The sequence below is a fragment of the Oncorhynchus mykiss genome, chromosome 17 (genome assembly GCF_013265735.2).
Source record: "Oncorhynchus mykiss isolate Arlee chromosome 17, USDA_OmykA_1.1, whole genome shotgun sequence".
In the NCBI taxonomy this organism is placed as follows: domain Eukaryota; kingdom Metazoa; phylum Chordata; class Actinopteri; order Salmoniformes; family Salmonidae; genus Oncorhynchus; species Oncorhynchus mykiss.
Genome location: NC_048581.1, coordinates 31,226,424 through 31,246,944, shown reverse-complemented (window position 1 = coordinate 31,246,944; position 20,521 = coordinate 31,226,424). Strand labels below are relative to the sequence as shown.

The 20,521-nt window shown below is 42.2% G+C and overlaps 1 protein-coding gene across 1 annotated transcript in view; it reads right to left on the bottom strand.

Moving 5' to 3' along the window:
- Positions 1-1,361: 1,361 nt before the first annotated feature.
- Positions 1,362-20,521, bottom strand: part of LOC110493705 (voltage-dependent calcium channel gamma-4 subunit) — a 30,654-nt gene continuing 11,494 nt past the window's right edge. Inside the window, exons 2-4 of the mRNA XM_021568121.2 lie at positions 5,135-5,218; positions 4,221-4,361; positions 1,362-4,030 (exon numbers count right to left, since the gene is read on the bottom strand). Coding sequence (XP_021423796.1) covers positions 3,489-4,030; positions 4,221-4,361; positions 5,135-5,218 — 767 coding nt within the window. The 3' untranslated portion in view covers positions 1,362-3,488. The remainder of the gene's footprint in view (positions 4,031-4,220; positions 4,362-5,134; positions 5,219-20,521) is intronic.

Sequence of the window (20,521 nt, the reverse complement as noted above, 5' to 3'; positions counted from 1 at the left end):
CATCATATATGCATAGTCACTTTAACCATATCTACATGTACATACTACCTCAATCAACCTGACTAACCGGTGTCTGTATGTAGCCTCGCTACTGTATGTAGCCTGTCTTTTTACTGTTGTTTTATTTCTTTATCTACCTATTGTTCACCTAATACCTTTTTTGCACTATTGGTTAGAGCCTGTATGTAAGCATTTCACTGTAAGGTCTACTACACCTGTTGTATTCAGCGCACGTGACAAATAAATTTAGATTTGATTAGAATCTAACACAAGGATCCAATGACGGGTGAACAATCCCAGGAATGAGTCAGGTGAACTCTAAATGAACTCCGGTGATGTAATAGGCGTATTACCCAATTCCCTTCTAAAGTCTCCAGTTGGGGGAGAGAGGAGAGATATTGGAGTCTGTTAGTAGACTCATGCTTGAAGTGACTTGATGTTGATTCCCTTCATTCGCACCCTGTGGATGCTCGTAATGTCTTAATGCCTTCCGTGCAGCCACAGAATGGAGCATTTACAGGCCTATCAAGCTTGCCTCATTAGCTCAATGTGAGGGGGAACTGAACACCATGAACAATGTGGCGTAAAGGAAGTTGACTCTGAATAGTGGCCTTTTTAAGCCTTGTTCACACTGCAAGCCTTAATGATCAAATCCATTTTGGAATATTGACTGTCCAAACAGCAAGTTACCAAATCAGATTTGTGTGTGTTCAGACAGAAGAAATTTGCTGACATGGCTACGCTAGTTGTCATAGTAACAATGGGTGTGTGTGCAGTGGTGTAGGCTGATTGGCGGTGGTGCTCCTACTTCCGATCACTCAGAAGTTATGTAGCAAGTTAAAGTGACGACAATGCCAGCCATGGATGTTTCCCAATTGCTTTGAATGTTCAAAATCATAGTGTGAGAACATGATCCAACTTTCAAAACGAGTCCTTTTTAGTTAGCCACAGCAGTCAACTAGCTAGCGGTTTAGCTCTCCAGCACATTCACTCATTTCTTTGTAAACAATTAACTAGCTAGTTGGCTACATGTTCTTGTCAAACTGTCAACAGAGTAGCTAGCAAGAAGCAAGATATTCCAAATAACAGTCTAAAACCCACTTGAGGGCAAATAAATCAGATTTGACCATTCAGACACAAGTCGCATGGCCAGGAATCAGATTTCTATCTGACTTCAAACCCCCTACAGAGGTGGTAAGAAATTTGGCTTGAACTATCCAATTCCATGTGCTTTTGGGCTGTTAGGAAAATAACATATTCAAGTAGGATATGCCATTTTTTGGGGGAGTGGGCTTTAGTTTTCCAACACGTAAGGGAATGACATTTTCTCAAGATGCTGATCCAAAGTAAGTTTAGCATTTTATCCCCTCATTTTTAAGGTTAAGATTTTGGTACGCTGATGCTAGATCTGTGCCTATGGGCAACATCTACATGGGAACTTGCCATACACACAGTCCTCCACAGAAGTACATGATTAATAGGTAGACTCATAAACAACAAGACATAGCCTACAGTGTGATCTCACCTCTATTCGTGGACACTGATGACAGTCTTTATGGCATTAGAGAAGATATAACACAAATGCTTTTATGTAATATACCTAATAGGTAACACTTCATAATGGTGTAAATGAGTTAATACCAACACAACGTCCCTGAGCAAAATCGAAAATAAACTAACACTCAATAAAGACAATGTACATTTGATTGAAATAAATCTACTATTTATATTGATTGGAATGTTATTCATGATAATGAGTTCAGTATTTCCATACATCCCCCTTACTTATTTTCAATCTACAAAGGGTTAATATTTGGATATTTACTAATAGTGAGAGTATGGCAGTGGGTCAGATAATAGTACAAACATACAGGTACACCAGTTCCCTCCAATACAAAGACCACAGAGGATAGATAGATGAGTATCACATAACAGTTGGAGAGAAGGATTAGAGTTACGGAATTCCAGTAGGTTTACCAAAATTCCCCGGTTTTAGAAGAACATTTGCTATCTAGGACCGAAAAGGATTCTTCAGCTGTCCCCATATCAGAACCCTTTGAATAACCCTTTTTAGTTCCAGGTAGAACCTTTTGGGGGTTTAATGTATACTGAACAAAAATATAAAACGCAACAATTTCAACGATTTTACTGAGTTACAGTTCATTTAAGGAAATCAGCTAATTGAAATAAATTCACTAGACCCTAATCTATGGATTTTATATGACTGGGGCACAGGCATGGGTTGTCCTGGGAGGGAATAGGCCCAACCACTGGGGAGCCAGGCCCAGCCAATTACAATGAGTTTTTCCCCACAAAAGGGCTTTATTACAGACAGAAATACTCCTCAATTTCATCAGCTGTCCAGATGGCTGGTCTCACACGAATCTGCAGGTGAAGAAGCTGGATGTGGAGGTCATGGGCTGACATGGTTAGACGTGGTCTGCAGTTGTGAGGCCAGTTGGACGTACTGCCAAATTCTCTAAAACGTTGGAGGCGGCTTATGGTAGAGAAATTAACATTAAATTATCTGGAAACAGCTCTGGGGGACATTCCTGCAGTCAGCATGCCAATTGCACACTTCCTCAAAACTTGAGACATTTGTGGCATTGTGTTGTTTGACAAAACTGCACATTTTAGAATGGCCTTTTATTGTGTCCAGCACAAGGTGCACCTGTGTAATGATCATGCTGTTTAATCAGCTTCTTGATTGTTCTTCTCACCACATCTGTCAGGTGGATGGATTATCTTGGCAAAGGAGAAATGTTCACTAACAGGGATGTAAACAAATTTGTGCACAACCTTTTAGAGAAATAAGCATGCATGGAACATTTCTGGGATCTTATGTTCATATTTGTTATTCAATATAGAACCCTTTCCAAAAGAGTTCTACCCGGAACCAAAAAAGGGTTCTACCCAGAACCAAAAAAGGGTTCTACCCAGAACAAAAAAAGGGTTCTACCCAGAACAAAAAAAGGGTTCTGCTACAGACAAAACAACTATTTTTGAACCCCTTTTCTAAGTGTAATCAGAATATTTAAAGTGTGTTCAAAGTGTATAGCACCAGTTACTATGGCAAAACCCCTCAAGTGAGTTTTATCACTTGACAACATCAAAACAACAAGATATGACTACCATTTGTTGAGGGGTATGCAAAACACTATCATGTATCACAAAAGCATTGCTACTAAAGGTCTGGGTTTCTGTAGTCTTTTTGTAAATGGACTTCTATTAGCTTTACCAAAGGTTTTCGTAATAAACCTTAGGTAAGGCTCCATTTCTCCTCCACATCCAAACGAATACAGACGGCAATTTGTTATACCAAAGAAAAGAGCACACTCCATCATATGAACTATGACCTTTCAACATGGAAGATGGTCTGGGTATTGTAGCTGCAACAATGATCCTGGGTCTTGTGCTGTCCAGCTGTTTCCTTTACAGTTTTGTGAAGTCTCCTGTATCCTTCCAAGTTCAGAGATGCGTTCCAACTCTCACACGGGAGTCGTTCTCCTGTTCACACCCTCCTTCAGATCTTTCTGGAAGCAGTTGTGGACCTGCAGGAAGCTTGAGTCTCGCTCTGGACTACAGTACCCAGCTATCCCACTTTTCATAGTGTCCCTGCTGAGGGCGTACATGGAGATCCCACCCATGGGCATCCCAAAGCTTGCTCCACTTCCTACGCCTGCTCCCCCTCCTCCTCCCATCTTCACCCCGACGGGTGAGGTCTCTCGGGACGGGTCGGTGGAGCGGGAACTGGAACGTCGCCGCCGGTAACGGTAACTAGGGATACGGGAGTAGGGCGAGGTGGTTTTGATGAACTCACGCCTCGCCCGGCACCGCGTCTCCTTGTTCTTCTCGATGTAGATGTTGACAGCGAGAACGCCGACGGACTCGGCCACGATGAAGGACAGAGCTCCGAAGTAGAAAGACCAGCCGTATCCATAGCTGCCCTTATTGTTCTCGTCCTTCTTGTCGCTGGGGTCACCGGCATTACTGGAGATGTAGACGATGATGCCGATGATGTTGCTTAGACCTGAGGAGATGCATAGAGAGGTAGAAATGAGAGGTGCTTGGAGGGCCTTGCCCATACAGTAGCTTAGTGTTTTCAAAAGTACATACAGTATATGTAAAATTAGTGGGTAATGTCTACTACAAGGCAATGCTAAATATGCAGGGAATGGCCACCATTGCAATATTATTAATAGCTGTGTGACGTCACCTACCTGCAGCCACAAACAGGATGCCGGCGCTGAGCAGGATGTTGTTCCTACTGCTGTAGATCCTCCCAGCCCCGACACACAGTCCTCCCAGCAACAACAAGATGTTGCTCAGGATGGGGAAGAGGCTGGAGGCCCGCACTATACCTGTATAGTACACAGCAGTTAGGATGGTTAGCATGTTTGCAATGTTAGCATGACTACATCATTAGTATGTTTAGGATGATTAGCATGTTTCAGCATTAGCACGTTAAGCATTGTCACTAACTCTGTACATTTTCTGCTGTTATTGCATTATGGATGTACAGAGAAGTGTGCTAGTACTTTTAACATTGTTGTTAACGCACCATTTTGGCTGCTATTGCATTACATGCATGTAGCCAAATGTAAAGGAGAAGACATTTTTGGCATCATCACTAACACACAGTTGAAACTATGACACAAGCCATTTTTTCTTAGTTCTTAGTATTGTTTTAGAAATATATATTTTTAAGGTTGTTGCCAATACACAGCAGGCCATGTGCTAGCAGCGGTTAGCACACCCTAAATTTCTATTTATTTTTTATACTTACGTACAGTATATTTAAAACCAAATACTTTTAGACTTACTCAAGTAGTATTTTAACTGGGTGACTTTTACTTGAGTCATTTTCTAGTTACGTAACTTTACTTTTACTCAAGTCTATATAAACTCAGCACTTATGCCATCGGTCTCTCCATAGCTCCAATTACTGTCATGACATCATGCTGTTATGGACCAGGGGCAAGGGAGTATTGACAGATAAAGCACACCTTGTCCAGTGACTACCATTGAATATCTATGGGCAACCATTGAGTATCTATGGGCATTGTGTGCTTTTACACACTATGATAAAGGATGAAAAGACATCTGGATGTGGTGGCGGGAGACAAGAACTTACGTAAGATGTATTCCGAGCTGTCTGTGTCATAGTTGTTATCTTCTGGGAAGTGATTGATCCGAAGACAGCTTCCTTTGTTGATCCCTGTGGAGTCCAAAGAACCACAGAAAGTCTTGTTAGAAAAGAGTGCACACTTCACAGAGAAGGGTCGAGATGTTGATTCCAGCTCATGCAGGTTAGTGGACATTTGAAACATGGCTAATGATTTTTATACAGTACCAGTCAAAAGCTTGGACACACCTACTCATTAAAAGGGTTTTTCTTTATTTTTACTATAATAGTGAAGACATTAAAACAATGAAATAACACATATGGAATCATGTAGTAAACAAAAAAGTGCTAAACAAATCCAAATATATTTGAGATTCTTCACCGTAGCCACACTTTGCATTCTCTCAACCAGCTTCATGAGGTAGTCACCTGGAATGCATTGCATTTAACAGGTGTGCCTTGTTAAAAATAATTTATTTCCTTCTTAATGCGTTTGAGCCAATCAGTTGTGTTGTGACAAGGTAGGGGTGGTCTACAGAAGATAGCCCTATTTGGTAAAAGACCAAGTCCATATTATGGCAATAACAGCTCAAATAAGCAAAGAGAAATGACAGTCCATCATTACTTTAAGACATGAAGGTCAGTCACTGCAGAACATTTCAAGAACTTTAAAAGTTTCTTCAAGTGCAGTTGCAAAGAACATCAAACGCTATGATGAAACTGGCTCATGAGGACCGCCACAGGAAATTAAGACCAAAAGTTACCTCTGATGCAGAGGATAAGTTCATTAGAGTTACCAGCCCCAGAAATTGCAGCCCAAATAAATGCTTCAGAGTTCAAGTAACTGACATCTCAACATCAACTGTTCATAGGAGACTGCGTGAATCAGGCCTTCATGGTCAAATTGCTGCCTAGAAACCCCTACTAAAGGACACCAATAAGGAGGAGAGACTTGCTTGGGCCAAGAAACCAGAGCAATGGACATTAGACCGGTGGAAATCTGTCATTTGGTCTGATGAGTCAAAATTTGAGATTTTTGGTTCCAACCGCCCGTGTCTTTGTGAGACGTAGCGTAGATGAACAGATGATCTCCGCATGTGTGGTTCCCACCGTGAAGCATGGAGGAAGAGGTGTGATGGTGCTTTGCTGGTGACACTGTCAGAGATTCATTCAGAATTCAAGGCACACTTAACCAGCATCGTTACCACAGCGATACGCCATCCCATCTGGTTTGCGCTTAATGGGACTATCATTTGTTTTTCAACAGAACAATTACCCAAAACACACCTCCAGGCTGTGTAAAGGGCTATTTGACCAAGAAGGAGAGTGATAAGTGCTGCATCAGATGACCTGGCCTCCACAATCACCTGACCTCAACCAAATTGAGATGGTTTGGGATGCAGAGTGAAGGAAAAGCAGCCAACAAGTGCTCCGTATATGTGGGAACTGCTTCAAGACTGTTGGAAAAGCATTCCAGGTGAAGCTGGTTGAGAGAATGTCAAGCGTGTGCAGTGCTGTCATCAAGGCAAAGGATGGCGACTAAAGAATATAAAATATATTTTGATTTGTTTAACACTTTTTTGGTTACAACATGATTACATGTGTTGTTTCATGTCTTCACTATTATTCTACAATGTAGAAAATAGTAAAAATTAAGATAAACCCTTGAATGAGTTGGTGTCTCCAAACTTTTGACTGTGTGTGTGTGTGTGTGTGTGTGTGTGTGTGTATGTTAAACAATCTGCATCAATGCTCAGTTTGAGTTAACAGTCATGTACAGAGTTGCAGGTGCGATTGCAGGGCACAGTGAAAATCTTAGGCTTCGAGCTCCAACACACAGGGGAGCAACAGGAGAAAGAATGTCCATAGGGGGAGTAGCAGGTAAGGTAAGTGAGAGTTGAGACAACACTACGCAACAACTCTATACTAATCCAATGGTTGTACATGAACAATGTCTGCTCATTAGAATAAAAAAATAAAGGGAACACTTAAACAACACAATGTAACTCCAAGTCAATCACACTTCTGTGAAATCAAACTGTCCACTTAGGAAGCAACACTGATTGACAATAAATTCCACATGCTGTTGTGCAAATGGTATAGACAACAGGTGGAAATTATAGGCAATTAGCAAGACACCCCCAATAAAGGAGTGGTTCTGCAGGTGGTGACCACAGAGCACTTCAGTTCCTATGCTTCCTAGCTGATGTTTTGGTCACTTATGAATGCTGGCGGTGCTTTCACTCTAGTGGTAGCATGAGACGGAGTCTACAACCCACACAAGTGGCTCAGGTAGTGCAGCTCATCCAGGATGGCACATCAATGCGAGCTGTGGCAAGAAGGTTTGCTGTGTCTGTCAGCGCAGTGTCCAGAGCATGGAGGCGCTACCAGGAGACAGGCCAGTACATCAGAAAACGTGGAGGAGGCCGTAGGAGGGCAATAACCCAGCAGCAGGACCGCTACCTCCGCCTTTGTGCAAGTAGGAGCAGGAGGAGCACTGCCAGAGCCCTGCAAAATGACCTCCAGCAGGCCACAAATGTGCATGTGTCTGCTCAAACGGTCAGAAACAGACTCCATGAGGGTGGTATGAGGGCCGATGTCCACAGGTGGGGGTTGTGCTTATAGCCCAACACCGTGCAGGACGTTTGGCATTTGCCAGAGAACACCAAGATTGGCAAATTCACCACTGGCGCCCTGTGCTCTTCACAGATGAAAGCAGGTTCACACTGAGCACATGTGACAGACGTGACAGAGTCTGGAGAAGCCGTGGAGAACGTTCTGCTGCCTGCAACATCCTCCAGCATGACCGGTTTGGCGGTGGGTCAGTCATGGTGTAGGGTGGCATTTCTTTGGGGGGCCGCACAGCCCTCCATGTGCTCGCCAGAGGTAGCCTGACTGCCATTTGGTACTGAGATGAGATCCTCAGACCTCTTGTGAGACCATATGCTGGTGCGGTTGGCCCTGGGTACCCCTAATGCAATACAATGCTAGACCTCATGTGGCTGGATTGTGTCAGGTCTGGGAGGAAATCCCTCAGGAGACCATCCGCCACCTCATCAGGAGCATGCCCAGGCGTTGTAGGGAGGTCATACAGGCACGTGGAGGCTACACACACTACTGAGCCTCATTTTGACTTGTTTTAAGGACATTACATCAAAGTTGGATCAGCCTGTAGTGTGGTTTTCCACTTCAATTTTGAGTGTGACTCCAAATCCAGACCTCCATTGGTTGATACATTTGATTTCCATTGCTAATTTTTGTGTGATTTTGTTGTCAGCACATTCAACTATGTAAAGAAAAAAGTATTTAATAAGAATATTTCATTCATTCAGATCTAGGATGTGTTATTTTAGTGTTCCCTTTATTTTTTTGAGCAGTGTATTATATCTCATGTCATGTCACAGTGGAAGTGAAGCTAAAATGGCTCCCAATACTCAATGCACTTCTGTGTTGAGCTGTAAAGTCTTAGAGATTGCAGTTGTGTCATACCTTGTGGTTGCTTAATTGTCATAATTAAAAATAACAATACAAATGTATTGCCAAAGAAGACATGCCTATTATAATGCAGACTATTTTGTTACCCCACTGATTTTCATACAAAACAAACTATTTAACCTGTGAATTATTAATTTATATAAAATGATTGTCAAATCTGCAAGGGACATTTTCTATCACTGCCAGGAAATGATGTATTCTAGTGGTTAGGGTGTACCACAGTTAGACAGTCCATTTTCAATATACACCTCCCACCACTAGGGGCAGCAGCGGCCAGACCAGGTGATTTTTAAGTGCCAACAGGGTTAAGAAAGAGTAATTGCTTACAGGCAGGGGTTGGAACCAAAACATTTTTTCCAATCATTTCGTTCTGAACAGAACCATATTTTTTTCCCTTTTCCGTTCCACTGTTCCACCCTGTAAAATAAAGTTCTGAACCGGTTCTAACCCCACACAAGTGATGGTTTATATTGTTCCTTTCTGTTCCTTTTTAAACCTCTGATTTGTTTGCATTTAGCTCAACATTAAATTAATTCACCAATCAGTGAGGATAAAGCAGCTTGCTATGGAGTGTGATGGACAGACAACTGTAGGGCTTGAGTTGACAACTGAAATTTTGCGTATTGGGAAAGAGCGAGAGTGGTTGGAGGAGGCTTGGCTTGAAGAGCTTATTGACATGCATTATCTGTATTAGGCCCACAGAATTATACATTCAGAGGAGCGGCTTCTATGGAGGAACTTTGAATGTCTTTGAACTTCAGAGAGTTGGCTAAACGTTCAACCCGAGTGAGCTAGCGAGCTAGCTAAGAAGCTGTGTGTGCAGAGTGGCACCAGAATTAAAAACACATCTTATCACTTTGTAGTTAATAAATCCAATGTGAAACGTGATAACATTAGTATCCTTAACTAGCATTGAAAAAGTTAATTCTAATGAAATAAATAACTTCAACCTAATTTCTGAATCCCGTTTGTAACGTCAGTAGGCTACAGTAGCTTTGGAAGGGGAGGGGCGGGTAGCCTGCACAAGCGCACACACATTGGCAGAAATGTTCAGCTGGCACGTAGACACCTGAGTGACAGAGTAAGGGCTTTGTTGCATTTTTTTGTGGGACTGCAAAAAAATGGCCGGAACTTAAAACTTTGTTACATGCACCAAATACAACAGGTAGACCTTACTGTGAAATGCTTACTTACAAGCCCTTAACCAACAATGCAGTTTTAAGAAAATAGAGTTAAGTAAATATTTACTACATAAACTAAAGTTTAAAAAAAGTTGAAAAATAACTCAATAAAATAAGAATAATTAGGTTATATACCGGAACCGAGTCAACGTGCAGGGGTACAGGTTAGTCAATGTAATTTTTTTTACATGTAGGTAGGAGTAAAGTGATTATGCATAGATAATAAACATCGAGTAGTATTGGGGATTTACCAATACCTATACTGTTTTCTTCAAATATTTCTACGACAGTAGCAGCAGTGTAAAAACAAAAGAGGGGGGTGTCAATGCAAAGATTTCAGGTGGCCATTTGATTAATTGTTCAGCATTCTTATAGCTTAGAAGCTGTAAAAGAATGTTCTTAACTGGTTCCCAAGCTTTAAAAAGAACGGTTCTGTTCCCAGAAGAGTATAGATCACTTTTGTTCTCGGTTCTGATTCTGTTACTACAAATGTTTTATTTTCTGTTCTGTTCCCTGAACTGGTTCCAACTCTTGCTTACATGTACAGTTGAAGTCAGAAGTTGACATACATTTAGGTTGGAGTCATTAAAACTAGTTTTTCAACCATTCCACAAATGTCTTGTTAACAAACTATAGTTTTGGCAAGTCATTTAGGACATCTACTTTGTGCATGACAAGTCATTTTTCCAACAATTGTTTACAGACAGATTATTTCACTGTATCACAACTCCAGTGGGTCAGAAGTTTAAATACAATAAGTTGACTGTGCCTTTAAACAGCTTGGAATATTACAGATAATTATCTCATGGCTTTAGAAGCTTATGATAACCTAATTGACATCATTTGAGTCAATTGGAGGTGTACCTGTGGATGTATTTCAAGGCCTACCTTCAAACTCAGTTCCTCTTTGCTTGACATCATGGGAAAATCTAAAGAAATCAGACCTCAGAAAAAAATTGTAGACCTCCACAAGTCTGGTTCATCCTTGGGAGCAATTTCCAAACGCCTGACGTTACCACGTTCATCTGTACAAACAATAGTACGCAAGTATAAACACGATGGGACCACGCAGCTGTCATACCGCTCAGGAAGGAGACGCGTTCCATCTCCTAGAGATGAACGTACTTTGGGGTGAAAAGTGCAAATCAATCCCAGAACAGCAAAGGACCTTGTGAAGATGCTGGAGGAAACAGGTACAAAAGTATCTATATCCACAGTAAAACGAGTCCTATATCGACATAACCTGAAAGGCCGCTCAACAAGGAAGAAGCCACTGCTCGAAAACCGCCATAAAAAAGCTAGACTACGATTTGAAACTGCACATGGGGACAAAGATCGTACTTCTTGGAGAAATTTCCTCTGGTCTGATGATACAAAAATATAACTGTTTGGCCATAATGACCATCGTTATGTTTGGAGGAAAAAGGGGGATGCTTGCAAGCCGAAGAACACCATCCCAAACGTGAAGCACGGGGAAGGCAGCATCATGTTGTGGGGGTGCTTTGCTGCAGGAGGGACTGGTGCACTTCCCAAAATAGATGGCAACATGAGGACAGAAAATTATGTGGATATATTGAAGCAACATCTCAAGACATCAGTCAGGAAGTTCAAGCTTGGTCGCAAATGGGTCTTCCAAATGGACAATAACCCCAAGCATACGTCCAAAGTTGTATCAAAATGGCTTAAGGACAACAAAGTCTAGGTATTGGAGTGGCCATCCACAAAGCCCTGACCTCAATCTTATAGAACATTTGTGGGCAGAACTGAAAAGGCGTGTGCGTGCAAGGATGCCTAAAAACCTCACTCAGTTACACTAGCTCTGTTTTTTTTTATTTCACCTTTATTTAACCAGGTAGGCTATTTGAGAACAAGTTCTCATTTACAACTGCGATCTGGCCAAGATAAACAAAAGCAGTGTGACACAAAACAACTGAGTTACACATGGAATAAACAAGCGTACAGTCAATAACAATAGAAAAAAAGAGTCTATATACAGTGTGTGCAAATGGCGTAAGGAGGTAAGGCAATAAAGACCATAGTAGCGAAGTAATTACAATTTAGCAAATTAACACGAGTGATAGATGAGCAGATGATGATGTGCAAGTATAAATACTGATGTGCAAAAGAGCAGAAAAGTAAATAAAAACAATATTGGGATGAGGTAGGAAGATTGGGTGGGCTATTTACAGATGGGCTATGTACAGCTGCAGTGATCGGTTAGCTGCTCAGATAGCTGATGTTTAAAGTTAGTGAGGGAAATACAAGTCTCCAGCTTCAGCGATTTTTGTAATTCGTTCCAGTCACTGGCAGCAGAGAACTGGAAGGAAAGGTGGCCAAATTAGGTGTTGGCTTTGGGGATGACCAGTGAAATACACCTGTTGGAGCGTGTGCAACGGGTGGGTGTTGTTATCGTGACCAGTGAGTTGAGATAAGGCGGAGCTTTACCTAGCATAGACTTATAGATGACCTGGAGCCAGTGGCGATGAATATGTAGCGAGGGCCAGCCGACTAGAGCATACAGGTCGCAGTAGTGGGTGGTATAAGGGGCTTTGGTAACAAAACGGATGGCACTGTGATAGACTGCATCCAGTTTGCTGAGTATTGGAAGCTATTTTGTAGATGACATCACCAAAGTCGAGGATCGGTAGGATAGTCAGTTTTACTAGGGTAAGTTTGGCAGCGTGAGTGGAGGCTTGTTGCGAAATACCGATTCTAGATTTGATTTTGGATTGGAGATGTTTAATATGAGTCTGGAAGGAGAGTATACAGTCTAGCCAGACACCTAGGTATTTGTAGTTGTCCACATATTCTAGGTCTGAACCGTCCAGAGTAGTGATGCTAGTCAGTAGGGCAGGTGCGGGCATTGAACGGTTGAAAAGCATGATTTTGGTTTTACTAGCGTTTAAGAGCAGTTAGAGACCAGGGAAGGAGTGTTGAATGGCATTGAAGCTTGTTTGGAGGTTAGTTAACACAGTGTCCAGAGAAGGGCCTGATGTATACAGAATAGTGTCGTCTGTGTAGAGGTGGTCAGGGAATCACCCGCAGCAAGAGCGACATCGTTAATATATACAGAGAAAAGAGTCAGCTCCTCTGTCAGGAGGAATGGGCCAAAATTCACCCAACTTATTGTGGGAAGCTTGTGGAAGGCTACCCGAAACATTTGACCCAAGTTAAACAATTTAAAAGCAATGCTACCAAATACTAATTGAGTATGTAAACTTCTGACCCACTGGGAATGTGATGAAAGAAATAAAAGCTGAAATAAAGAATTCTCTACTATTATTCTGACATTTCACATTCTTAAAATAAAGTGGTGATCCTAACTGACGTAAGACAGGGAATTTTTTACTAGGATTAAATGCCAGCAATTGTGAAAATTGAGTTTAAATGTATTTGGCTCAGGTGTATGTGAACTTCTGACTTCAACTGTAGGTGCAAGTGATTGACAGGCAATGGTGGAGTGAGAGGTAAATTGAGTAGCCTCCCATCCCGGAAGGGTTTTCCTGTGTTTGTTTGGACACTTTTAATTTGATATGCCCGTTTGTTTATTTTTTTAGATTGCCGTTTAGGTCACTATCTGTGAACATTGAAAAACTGCTTGGGCTGGCAGATCAAGCTTAACCTGAACCCTGGCGAGTACACAGTCTGCCATAAAGACACATGCATTGCTTAACTGACTTTCATGTGAAATGCACACATATATATATATATGAATGACTTAGGTAAACTTAGGTCCCCTAGACGTAGCAAGCTTAGTTTCACCTCCATATTTGAAACCAACCGAGGACAGGAAAGTCAGTCTGCACACTCACAAAAGAGTTCTGATGTTCTTCAGCCCCAAGGCACCTTCCATTGAAAGAGTTTGACTCTTGGTTAAGAAAATGTTCTCTGCACTTTTAAGGGAATAAAACATGGCGGTGACATGAATATTGAAACGTTTCTCACTTTTCCACTGAAACTGCTGCCTCAACCAGAGGTTGGGAAGTCAAGTGTGAGAATGAACAGAGACTTACTTCACGCTTGGACTTAATTCACTCTAAAACTGATAATCATTTATGAGACAAGATAGTAATGTAAACATGCCTTTTAAGTGGTTTATTTGTCTGTGTGTGGTGATTCTATTTTTCTATGACTGGTATCTCTAAGGCACATTTGTATTCTTCCCCTCTAATCAGGAACTGATTCAGGACACCAGGTGAGTGGAATCTATGGGCAATCAGTGCATTTAATAGCTAACCGGACTATGGCATTGAACCTTTTTTACACTGCCTCTATGCAAACTCACTGGACTCTACCCACACTGACACACACAACCCATCTCTCCACATACACTGCTGCTACTTTGTTATCTATCCTGATTGCCTCGTCACGTTTACCCCAACCTACATATTCCCTCAACTACCACTACCTAATTTGCTCCCAAGTGGCGCAGCGGTCTAAGGCAGTGCATCTCAGTGATAGAGGCGTCACTACAGACCCTGGTTCGCTTCCAGGCTGTATCACAAGTGATTGGGAGTCCCATAGGGCGGCGCACAGTTGGCTCCGCATCCTCCGGGTTTGGCCGGGGTAGGCAGTCATTGTAAATAATCATTTGTTCTTAACTGACTTGACTAGTTAAATAAAGGCTCAATAAATAAAATCAAAAATACCCCTGCACATTTATTCGGTACCAGGACTCCTTGTATACAGCATAATTATTATTATTTATAGTGTTACTATTTATATTTGAAAATGTTCTTACTTTTTAACTCTGCATTGTTGGGAAAGGGCTCGTAAGCATTTTGCGGTACGGAGCAACGACCACCAAACAGTCTCCACTGTCACAATGGAAATCAATGAGAAAGCTACGACCAGGACACCCAACTTAGAAGGTACTGATTGACCCCTAAAACGCCTCCAAAATGGACCCCCTGGTCTGGGCACAACCCCCACATTGTGGACCACTGCCCCAGACACTCCCTGGGCCCAAAAGCAGCCAACACTCCAATTTAAAACTCACATAAAACAGCTGGAGTGCACCGCTCTCTAACACATTGTATAGCCCATGGGAGAACAGTGACACAGTCACCCAACAGCACTGGAAAAATAGAAAAACACCTCACAGGAACAAAACTCTGGGCTGGTTACAACCCGAACATAGGAGACTTCTACCTCCTATAGCCCCAGAACTGTAACCCACACTCACGAGGAACCAAGGCCAACAGAACACAACAAGAGCCCACCGCTCTCTATTGCTACAATGGAAGTCTATGGGAAAATCGATAACATAGACGGCTGACTTCACAGACATCCTAAGAACTTCAAAATACTTCCAAAATGGACCCCCTGGTCTGGGCACCTATCTAACATGGTAAACCACTGCCCCAAACACCCCCTGGGCTTGTCTGTAGTCAGCTCTGATGTGAATACCCCAAATAGCAGTCAGCAGTCAGCTCTGATGTGAGTACCTCCAATAGCTGTCTGTAGTCAGCTCTGATGTGAGCACCCCGAATAGCTGTCTGCAGTCATGGCATAGACTATTTCCCTCTGGCTCATAGTGAATGTCAGCTCAGGTGTTAATTACATTTACAAGTCAAGTGTAATGCGTTTGTCGACAATCCCGGTCAAGCTGATCTCAAATAGCTGTTGTAATGACAGCCTGGCTACTGAGCATGGAGAGAGAGAGAGACCAAGTTACCCAGACTGCACTGGTCTCTCTGGGCCTCCCAACGCCTCTGTATTTGTCTCGGTCTTTCTTACTGATAATATGGGATTGAAGAGACAAACACTCCTTAATGCTTGTAGTGGGTCAGAAGCCATTAATTGCAATTGAAATGACTGGTTAGGGTGTTCAACTCAGGGATGCACACTGGTGAGGGCCCAAAAATAATATATATTTTTTGCATGCAAAACATCTGTGTGAAGCTGTTAACATCTTTGTTAGCCCCGTCTCCCAGGACAAAAATCTGTCCCTGATATTCACTCCTATACTCAATATAACACATTTAACTTCACACCATTTACTGTATAATACACTGAACAAAAAATATAAATGCAACGATTTTACTGAGTTACAGTTGATATGGAAATTAGTCAATTGAAATGAATAAATTAGGCCCTAATCTATGGATTTCACATGACTGGGAATACAGATATGCATCTGTTGGTCAGAGATACCTTAAAAAAGGGTGGTGGATCAGAAAAAACAGCCAGTATCTGGTGTGACCACCATTTGCCTCAGAGTTGATCAGGCTGTTCATTGTGGCCGGTGGAAGGTTGTCTCACTCCTCTTCAATGACCGTGAAGTTGCTGGATATTGGTGGAAACTGGAACACGCTGTCGTGCACGTCGAACCAGAGCATCCCAAACATGCTCAATGGGTGACATGTCTTGTGAGTATGCAGGCCATGGAAGAACTAGGATATTTTCAGCTTCCAGGAAGTGTATATATATCCTTGCAACATGGGGTCGTGCATTATCATGCTGAAACATGAGGTGATGGCACGACAATGGACCTCAGGATCTTGTCACGGTATCTCTGTGCATTCAAATTGCCAACAATAAAATGTAAGTGTGTTCATTGTCCATAGCTTATGCCTGCCCATTCCATAACCACACCCCACCACCACCACCACGAGGCACTGTGTTCACAACATTGACATAAGCAAACCACTCGCTCACACCTCTTCATGTGTTCTGCCATCTGCCCAGTACAGTTGAAACCAAGATTAAATCTGTGAAGAGCACATTTCTCCAGCGCGCCAGTGGTCATCGGCGGTGAGTATTTGCCCACTGAAGTCGTTTACGAAGTCGAACTGCAGTCAGGCCAAGACCCTGGTGAGGAAGACGAGCACACAGATGAGCTTTGCTGAGATGGTTTATGACAGTTTATGCAGAAATTCTGGATGTGGAGGTTCTGGGGTGGCGTGGTTACACATGGTCTGCGGTTGTGAGGCCAGATGGACGTAACAACATTGGAGGCGGCTTATGGTAAAAAAATGAACATTAAATTATCTGGCAACAGCTCTGGTGGACATTCCTACAGTCAGCATGTCAATTTGAGTCTCAGATGTCTCAACTTGAGACATCTGTGGCATTGTTGTGTGACAACACTGCACATTTTAGTGGCCTTGTATTGTCCCCAGCACAAGGTGCACCTGTGTAATGATCATGCTGTTTAATCAGCTTCTTCGTATGCCACACCTGTCAGGTGAATGTATTATCTTGGCAAAGGACAGACGCTCACTTACATAACTGTTAACAAATGTGTGCACAAATTGAGAGAAATAAGCTTTTTGTGCGCATGGAACATTTCTGGGATCTTTTTATTTCAGCTCATGAAACAAACACGTTACATGTTGCGTTTAAATTTTTGTTCAGTATAGAATACGCTATGCCTACTGCAGAAAATAGCTGATTTGCTCATATCCATAGGAGGAGGAATGTAGTAAGGTCCGGAATATACAGTTGGAAGTTGGAAGTTTACATACAGTGGGGCAAAAAAGTATTTAGTCAGCCACCAATTGTGCAAGTTCTCCCACTTAAAAAGATGAGAGAGCCCTGTAATTTTCATCATAGGTACACTTCTACTACGACAGGCAAAATGAGAAGAAAAAAATCCAGAAAATCACATTGTAGGATTTTTTATGAATTTATTTGCAAATTATGGTGGAAAATAAGTATTTGGTCACCTACAAACAATTAAGATTTCTGGCTCTCACAGACCTGTAACTTCTTCTTTAAGAGGCCCCTCTGTCCTCCACTCGTTACCTGTATTAATGGCACCTGTTTGAACTTGTTATCAGTATAAAAGACACCTGTCCACAACCTCAAACAGTCACACTCCAAACGCCACCATGGCCAAGACCAAAGAGCTGTCAAAGGACACCAGAAACAAAATTGTAGACCTGCACCAGGCTGGGAAGACTGAATCTGCAATAGGTAAGCAGCTTGGTTTGAAGAAATCAACTGTGGGAGCAATTATTAGGAAATGGAAGACATACAAGACCACTGATAATCTCCCTCAATCTGGGGCTCCACGCAAGATCTCACCCCGTGGGGTCAAAATGATCACAAGAACGGTGAGCAAAAATCCCAGAATCACACGGGGGGACCTAGTGAATGACCTGCAGAGAGCTGGGACCAAAGTAACAAAGCCTACCATCAGTAACACACTACGCCGCCAGGGACTGGCGAATTTTAAGTTGGGTGAATTTTGGCCCATTCCGCCTGACAGAGCTGGTGTAACAGAGTCAGGTTTGTAGGCCTCCTTGCTCGCACACACTTTTTCAATTCTGACCACAAATTTTCTATAGGATGAGGTCAGGGCTTTGTGATGGCAACTTCAATACCTTGAGTCATTGTCCATTTGGAAGACCCATGGGGCGGCAGGGTAGCCTAGCGTTTAGAGCGTTGGACAAGTTCATATCCCTGAGCTGATAAGGTACAAATCTGTCGTTCTGCCCCTGAACAGGCAGTTAAACCCACTGTTTCTAGGCCGTCATTGAAAATAAGAATTTGTTCTTAACTGACTTGCCTAGTTAAATAAAGGTACAATTTAAACATTTTAAAACATTTGCGACCAAGCTTTAACTTCCTGACTGATGTCTTGAGATGTTGCTTCAATATATCCACATAATTTTCCGTCCTCATGATGCCATCTACTTTGTGAAGTGTACCAGTGCCTCCTGCAGCAAAGAATCCCCACAACATGATCCTGCCACCCCCATGCTTCATGGTTGGGATTGTGTTCTTTGGCTTGCAAGCCTCCCCCTTTTTCCTTCAAACAAAACGATGGTCATTATGGCCAAACAGTTTTATATTTGTTTCATCAGACCAGAGGACATTTCTCTAAAAAAGTATGATCTTTGTCCCCATGTGCAGTTGCAAACCATAGTCTGGCTTTTTTATGGCGGTTTTGGAACAGTGGCTTCTTCCTTGCTGAGCAGCCTTTCAGGTTATGTCGATATAGGACTCATTTTACTGTGGACATAGATATTTTTGTACCCGTTTCCTCCAGCATCTTCACAAGGTTCTTTGCTGTTGTTCTGGGATTGATTTGCACTTTTCACACCAAAGTACGTTCATCTCTAGGTGACAGAATGCGTCCCCTTCCTGAGCGGTATGACGGCTGCGTGGTCCCATGGCGTACTATTGTTTGTACAGATGAACGAGGTACCTTCAGGCGTTTGGAAATTGCTCCCAAGGATGAACAAGACTTGTGGAGGTCTACAATTTTTTTTCTGAGGCCTTGGTTGATTTCTTTTGATTTTCCCATGATGTCAAGCAAAGAGGAATTGAGTTTGAAGGTAGACCTTGAAATACATCCACAGGTACACCTCCAATTGACTCAAATTATGTCAATTAGCCTGTCAGAAGCTTCTAAAGCCATGACATCATTTTCTGACATTTTCAAAGCTGTTTAAAGGCACAGTCAACTTAGTGTATGTAAACTTCTGACCCACTAGAATTGTGATACAGTAAATTATAAGTTAAATAATCTGTCTGTAAACAATTGTTGGAAAAATGACTTGTGTCATGCACAAAGTAGATGTCCTAACCGACTTGCCAATACTATAGTTTGTTAACAAGACATTTGTGGAGTGGTTGAAACGTGACTTCAACCTAAGTGTATGTAAACTTCCGACTTCAACTGTACCTGTAAGCAAAGGTTGGAACCAGTTCAGGGAACAGAACAGAAAATAACAAAACATTTGTAGGAACAGAATCAGAACCAGGAACAAAAGTAATCTATACTCTTCCGGGAACAGAACCATTCTTTTTTAAAGCATGGGAACCAGCTAAGAATGTTATTTTACAGCTTCTTCCCCCAAGCCATAAGACTGCTGAACAATTATTAAAATGGCCATCTGAAATATTTGCATTGACACCCCCCTATTTTGTTTTTACACTGCTGCTACTGTCATAGGAATATTTGAAGAAAACAGTATAGGTACTGGAAAATCCCCAATAGTAATCGCTGTTTATTATCTATGCATAATTGATTCCTTGACGCCATTCCAGACTCCCTCTGCTTACCCAAAGACGTCACAGGACAAAAATCAGTTAACCACCTAACTGAGGTACTCAATTTAACCTTGTGCAATAACCTAGATGCAGTTGCACCCCTAAAACCATGTCATAAGAAACTAGCTCCCTGGTATACAGAAAATGCCGGAGCTCTGAAGCAAGCTTCCAGAAAATTGGAACGGAAATGGCGCCACACCAAACTGGAAGTCATCCGACTAGCTTGGAAAGACGGTACCGTGCAGGATAGAAGAGCCCTCACTGCTGCTCGATTATCCTATTTTTCCAACTTAATTGAGGAAACTAAGAACAATCCGAAATGTATTTTTGATACTCTCGCAAAGTTAACTAAAAAGCAGCATTCCCCATAGAGAATGGCTTTCACTTCAGCAGTAATGAACTTCTTTGAGGAAAAGATCATGATCATTAGAAAGCAAATTACGGACTCCTCTTCAAATCTGAGTATTCCTCCAAAGCTCAGTTGTCCTGAGTCTGCACAACCCTGCCAGGACCTAGGATCAAGGGAGACAAGTGTTTTAGTACTGTATCTCTTGACACAATGATGAAATTAATCATGGCCTCTAAACCGTCAAGCTGCATACTGGACCCTATTCCAACTAAACTACTGAAAGAGCTGCTTCCTGTGCTTGGCCTTCCTATGTTGAACATAATAAACGGCTCTCTATCCACCGGATGTGTACCAAACTCACTAAAA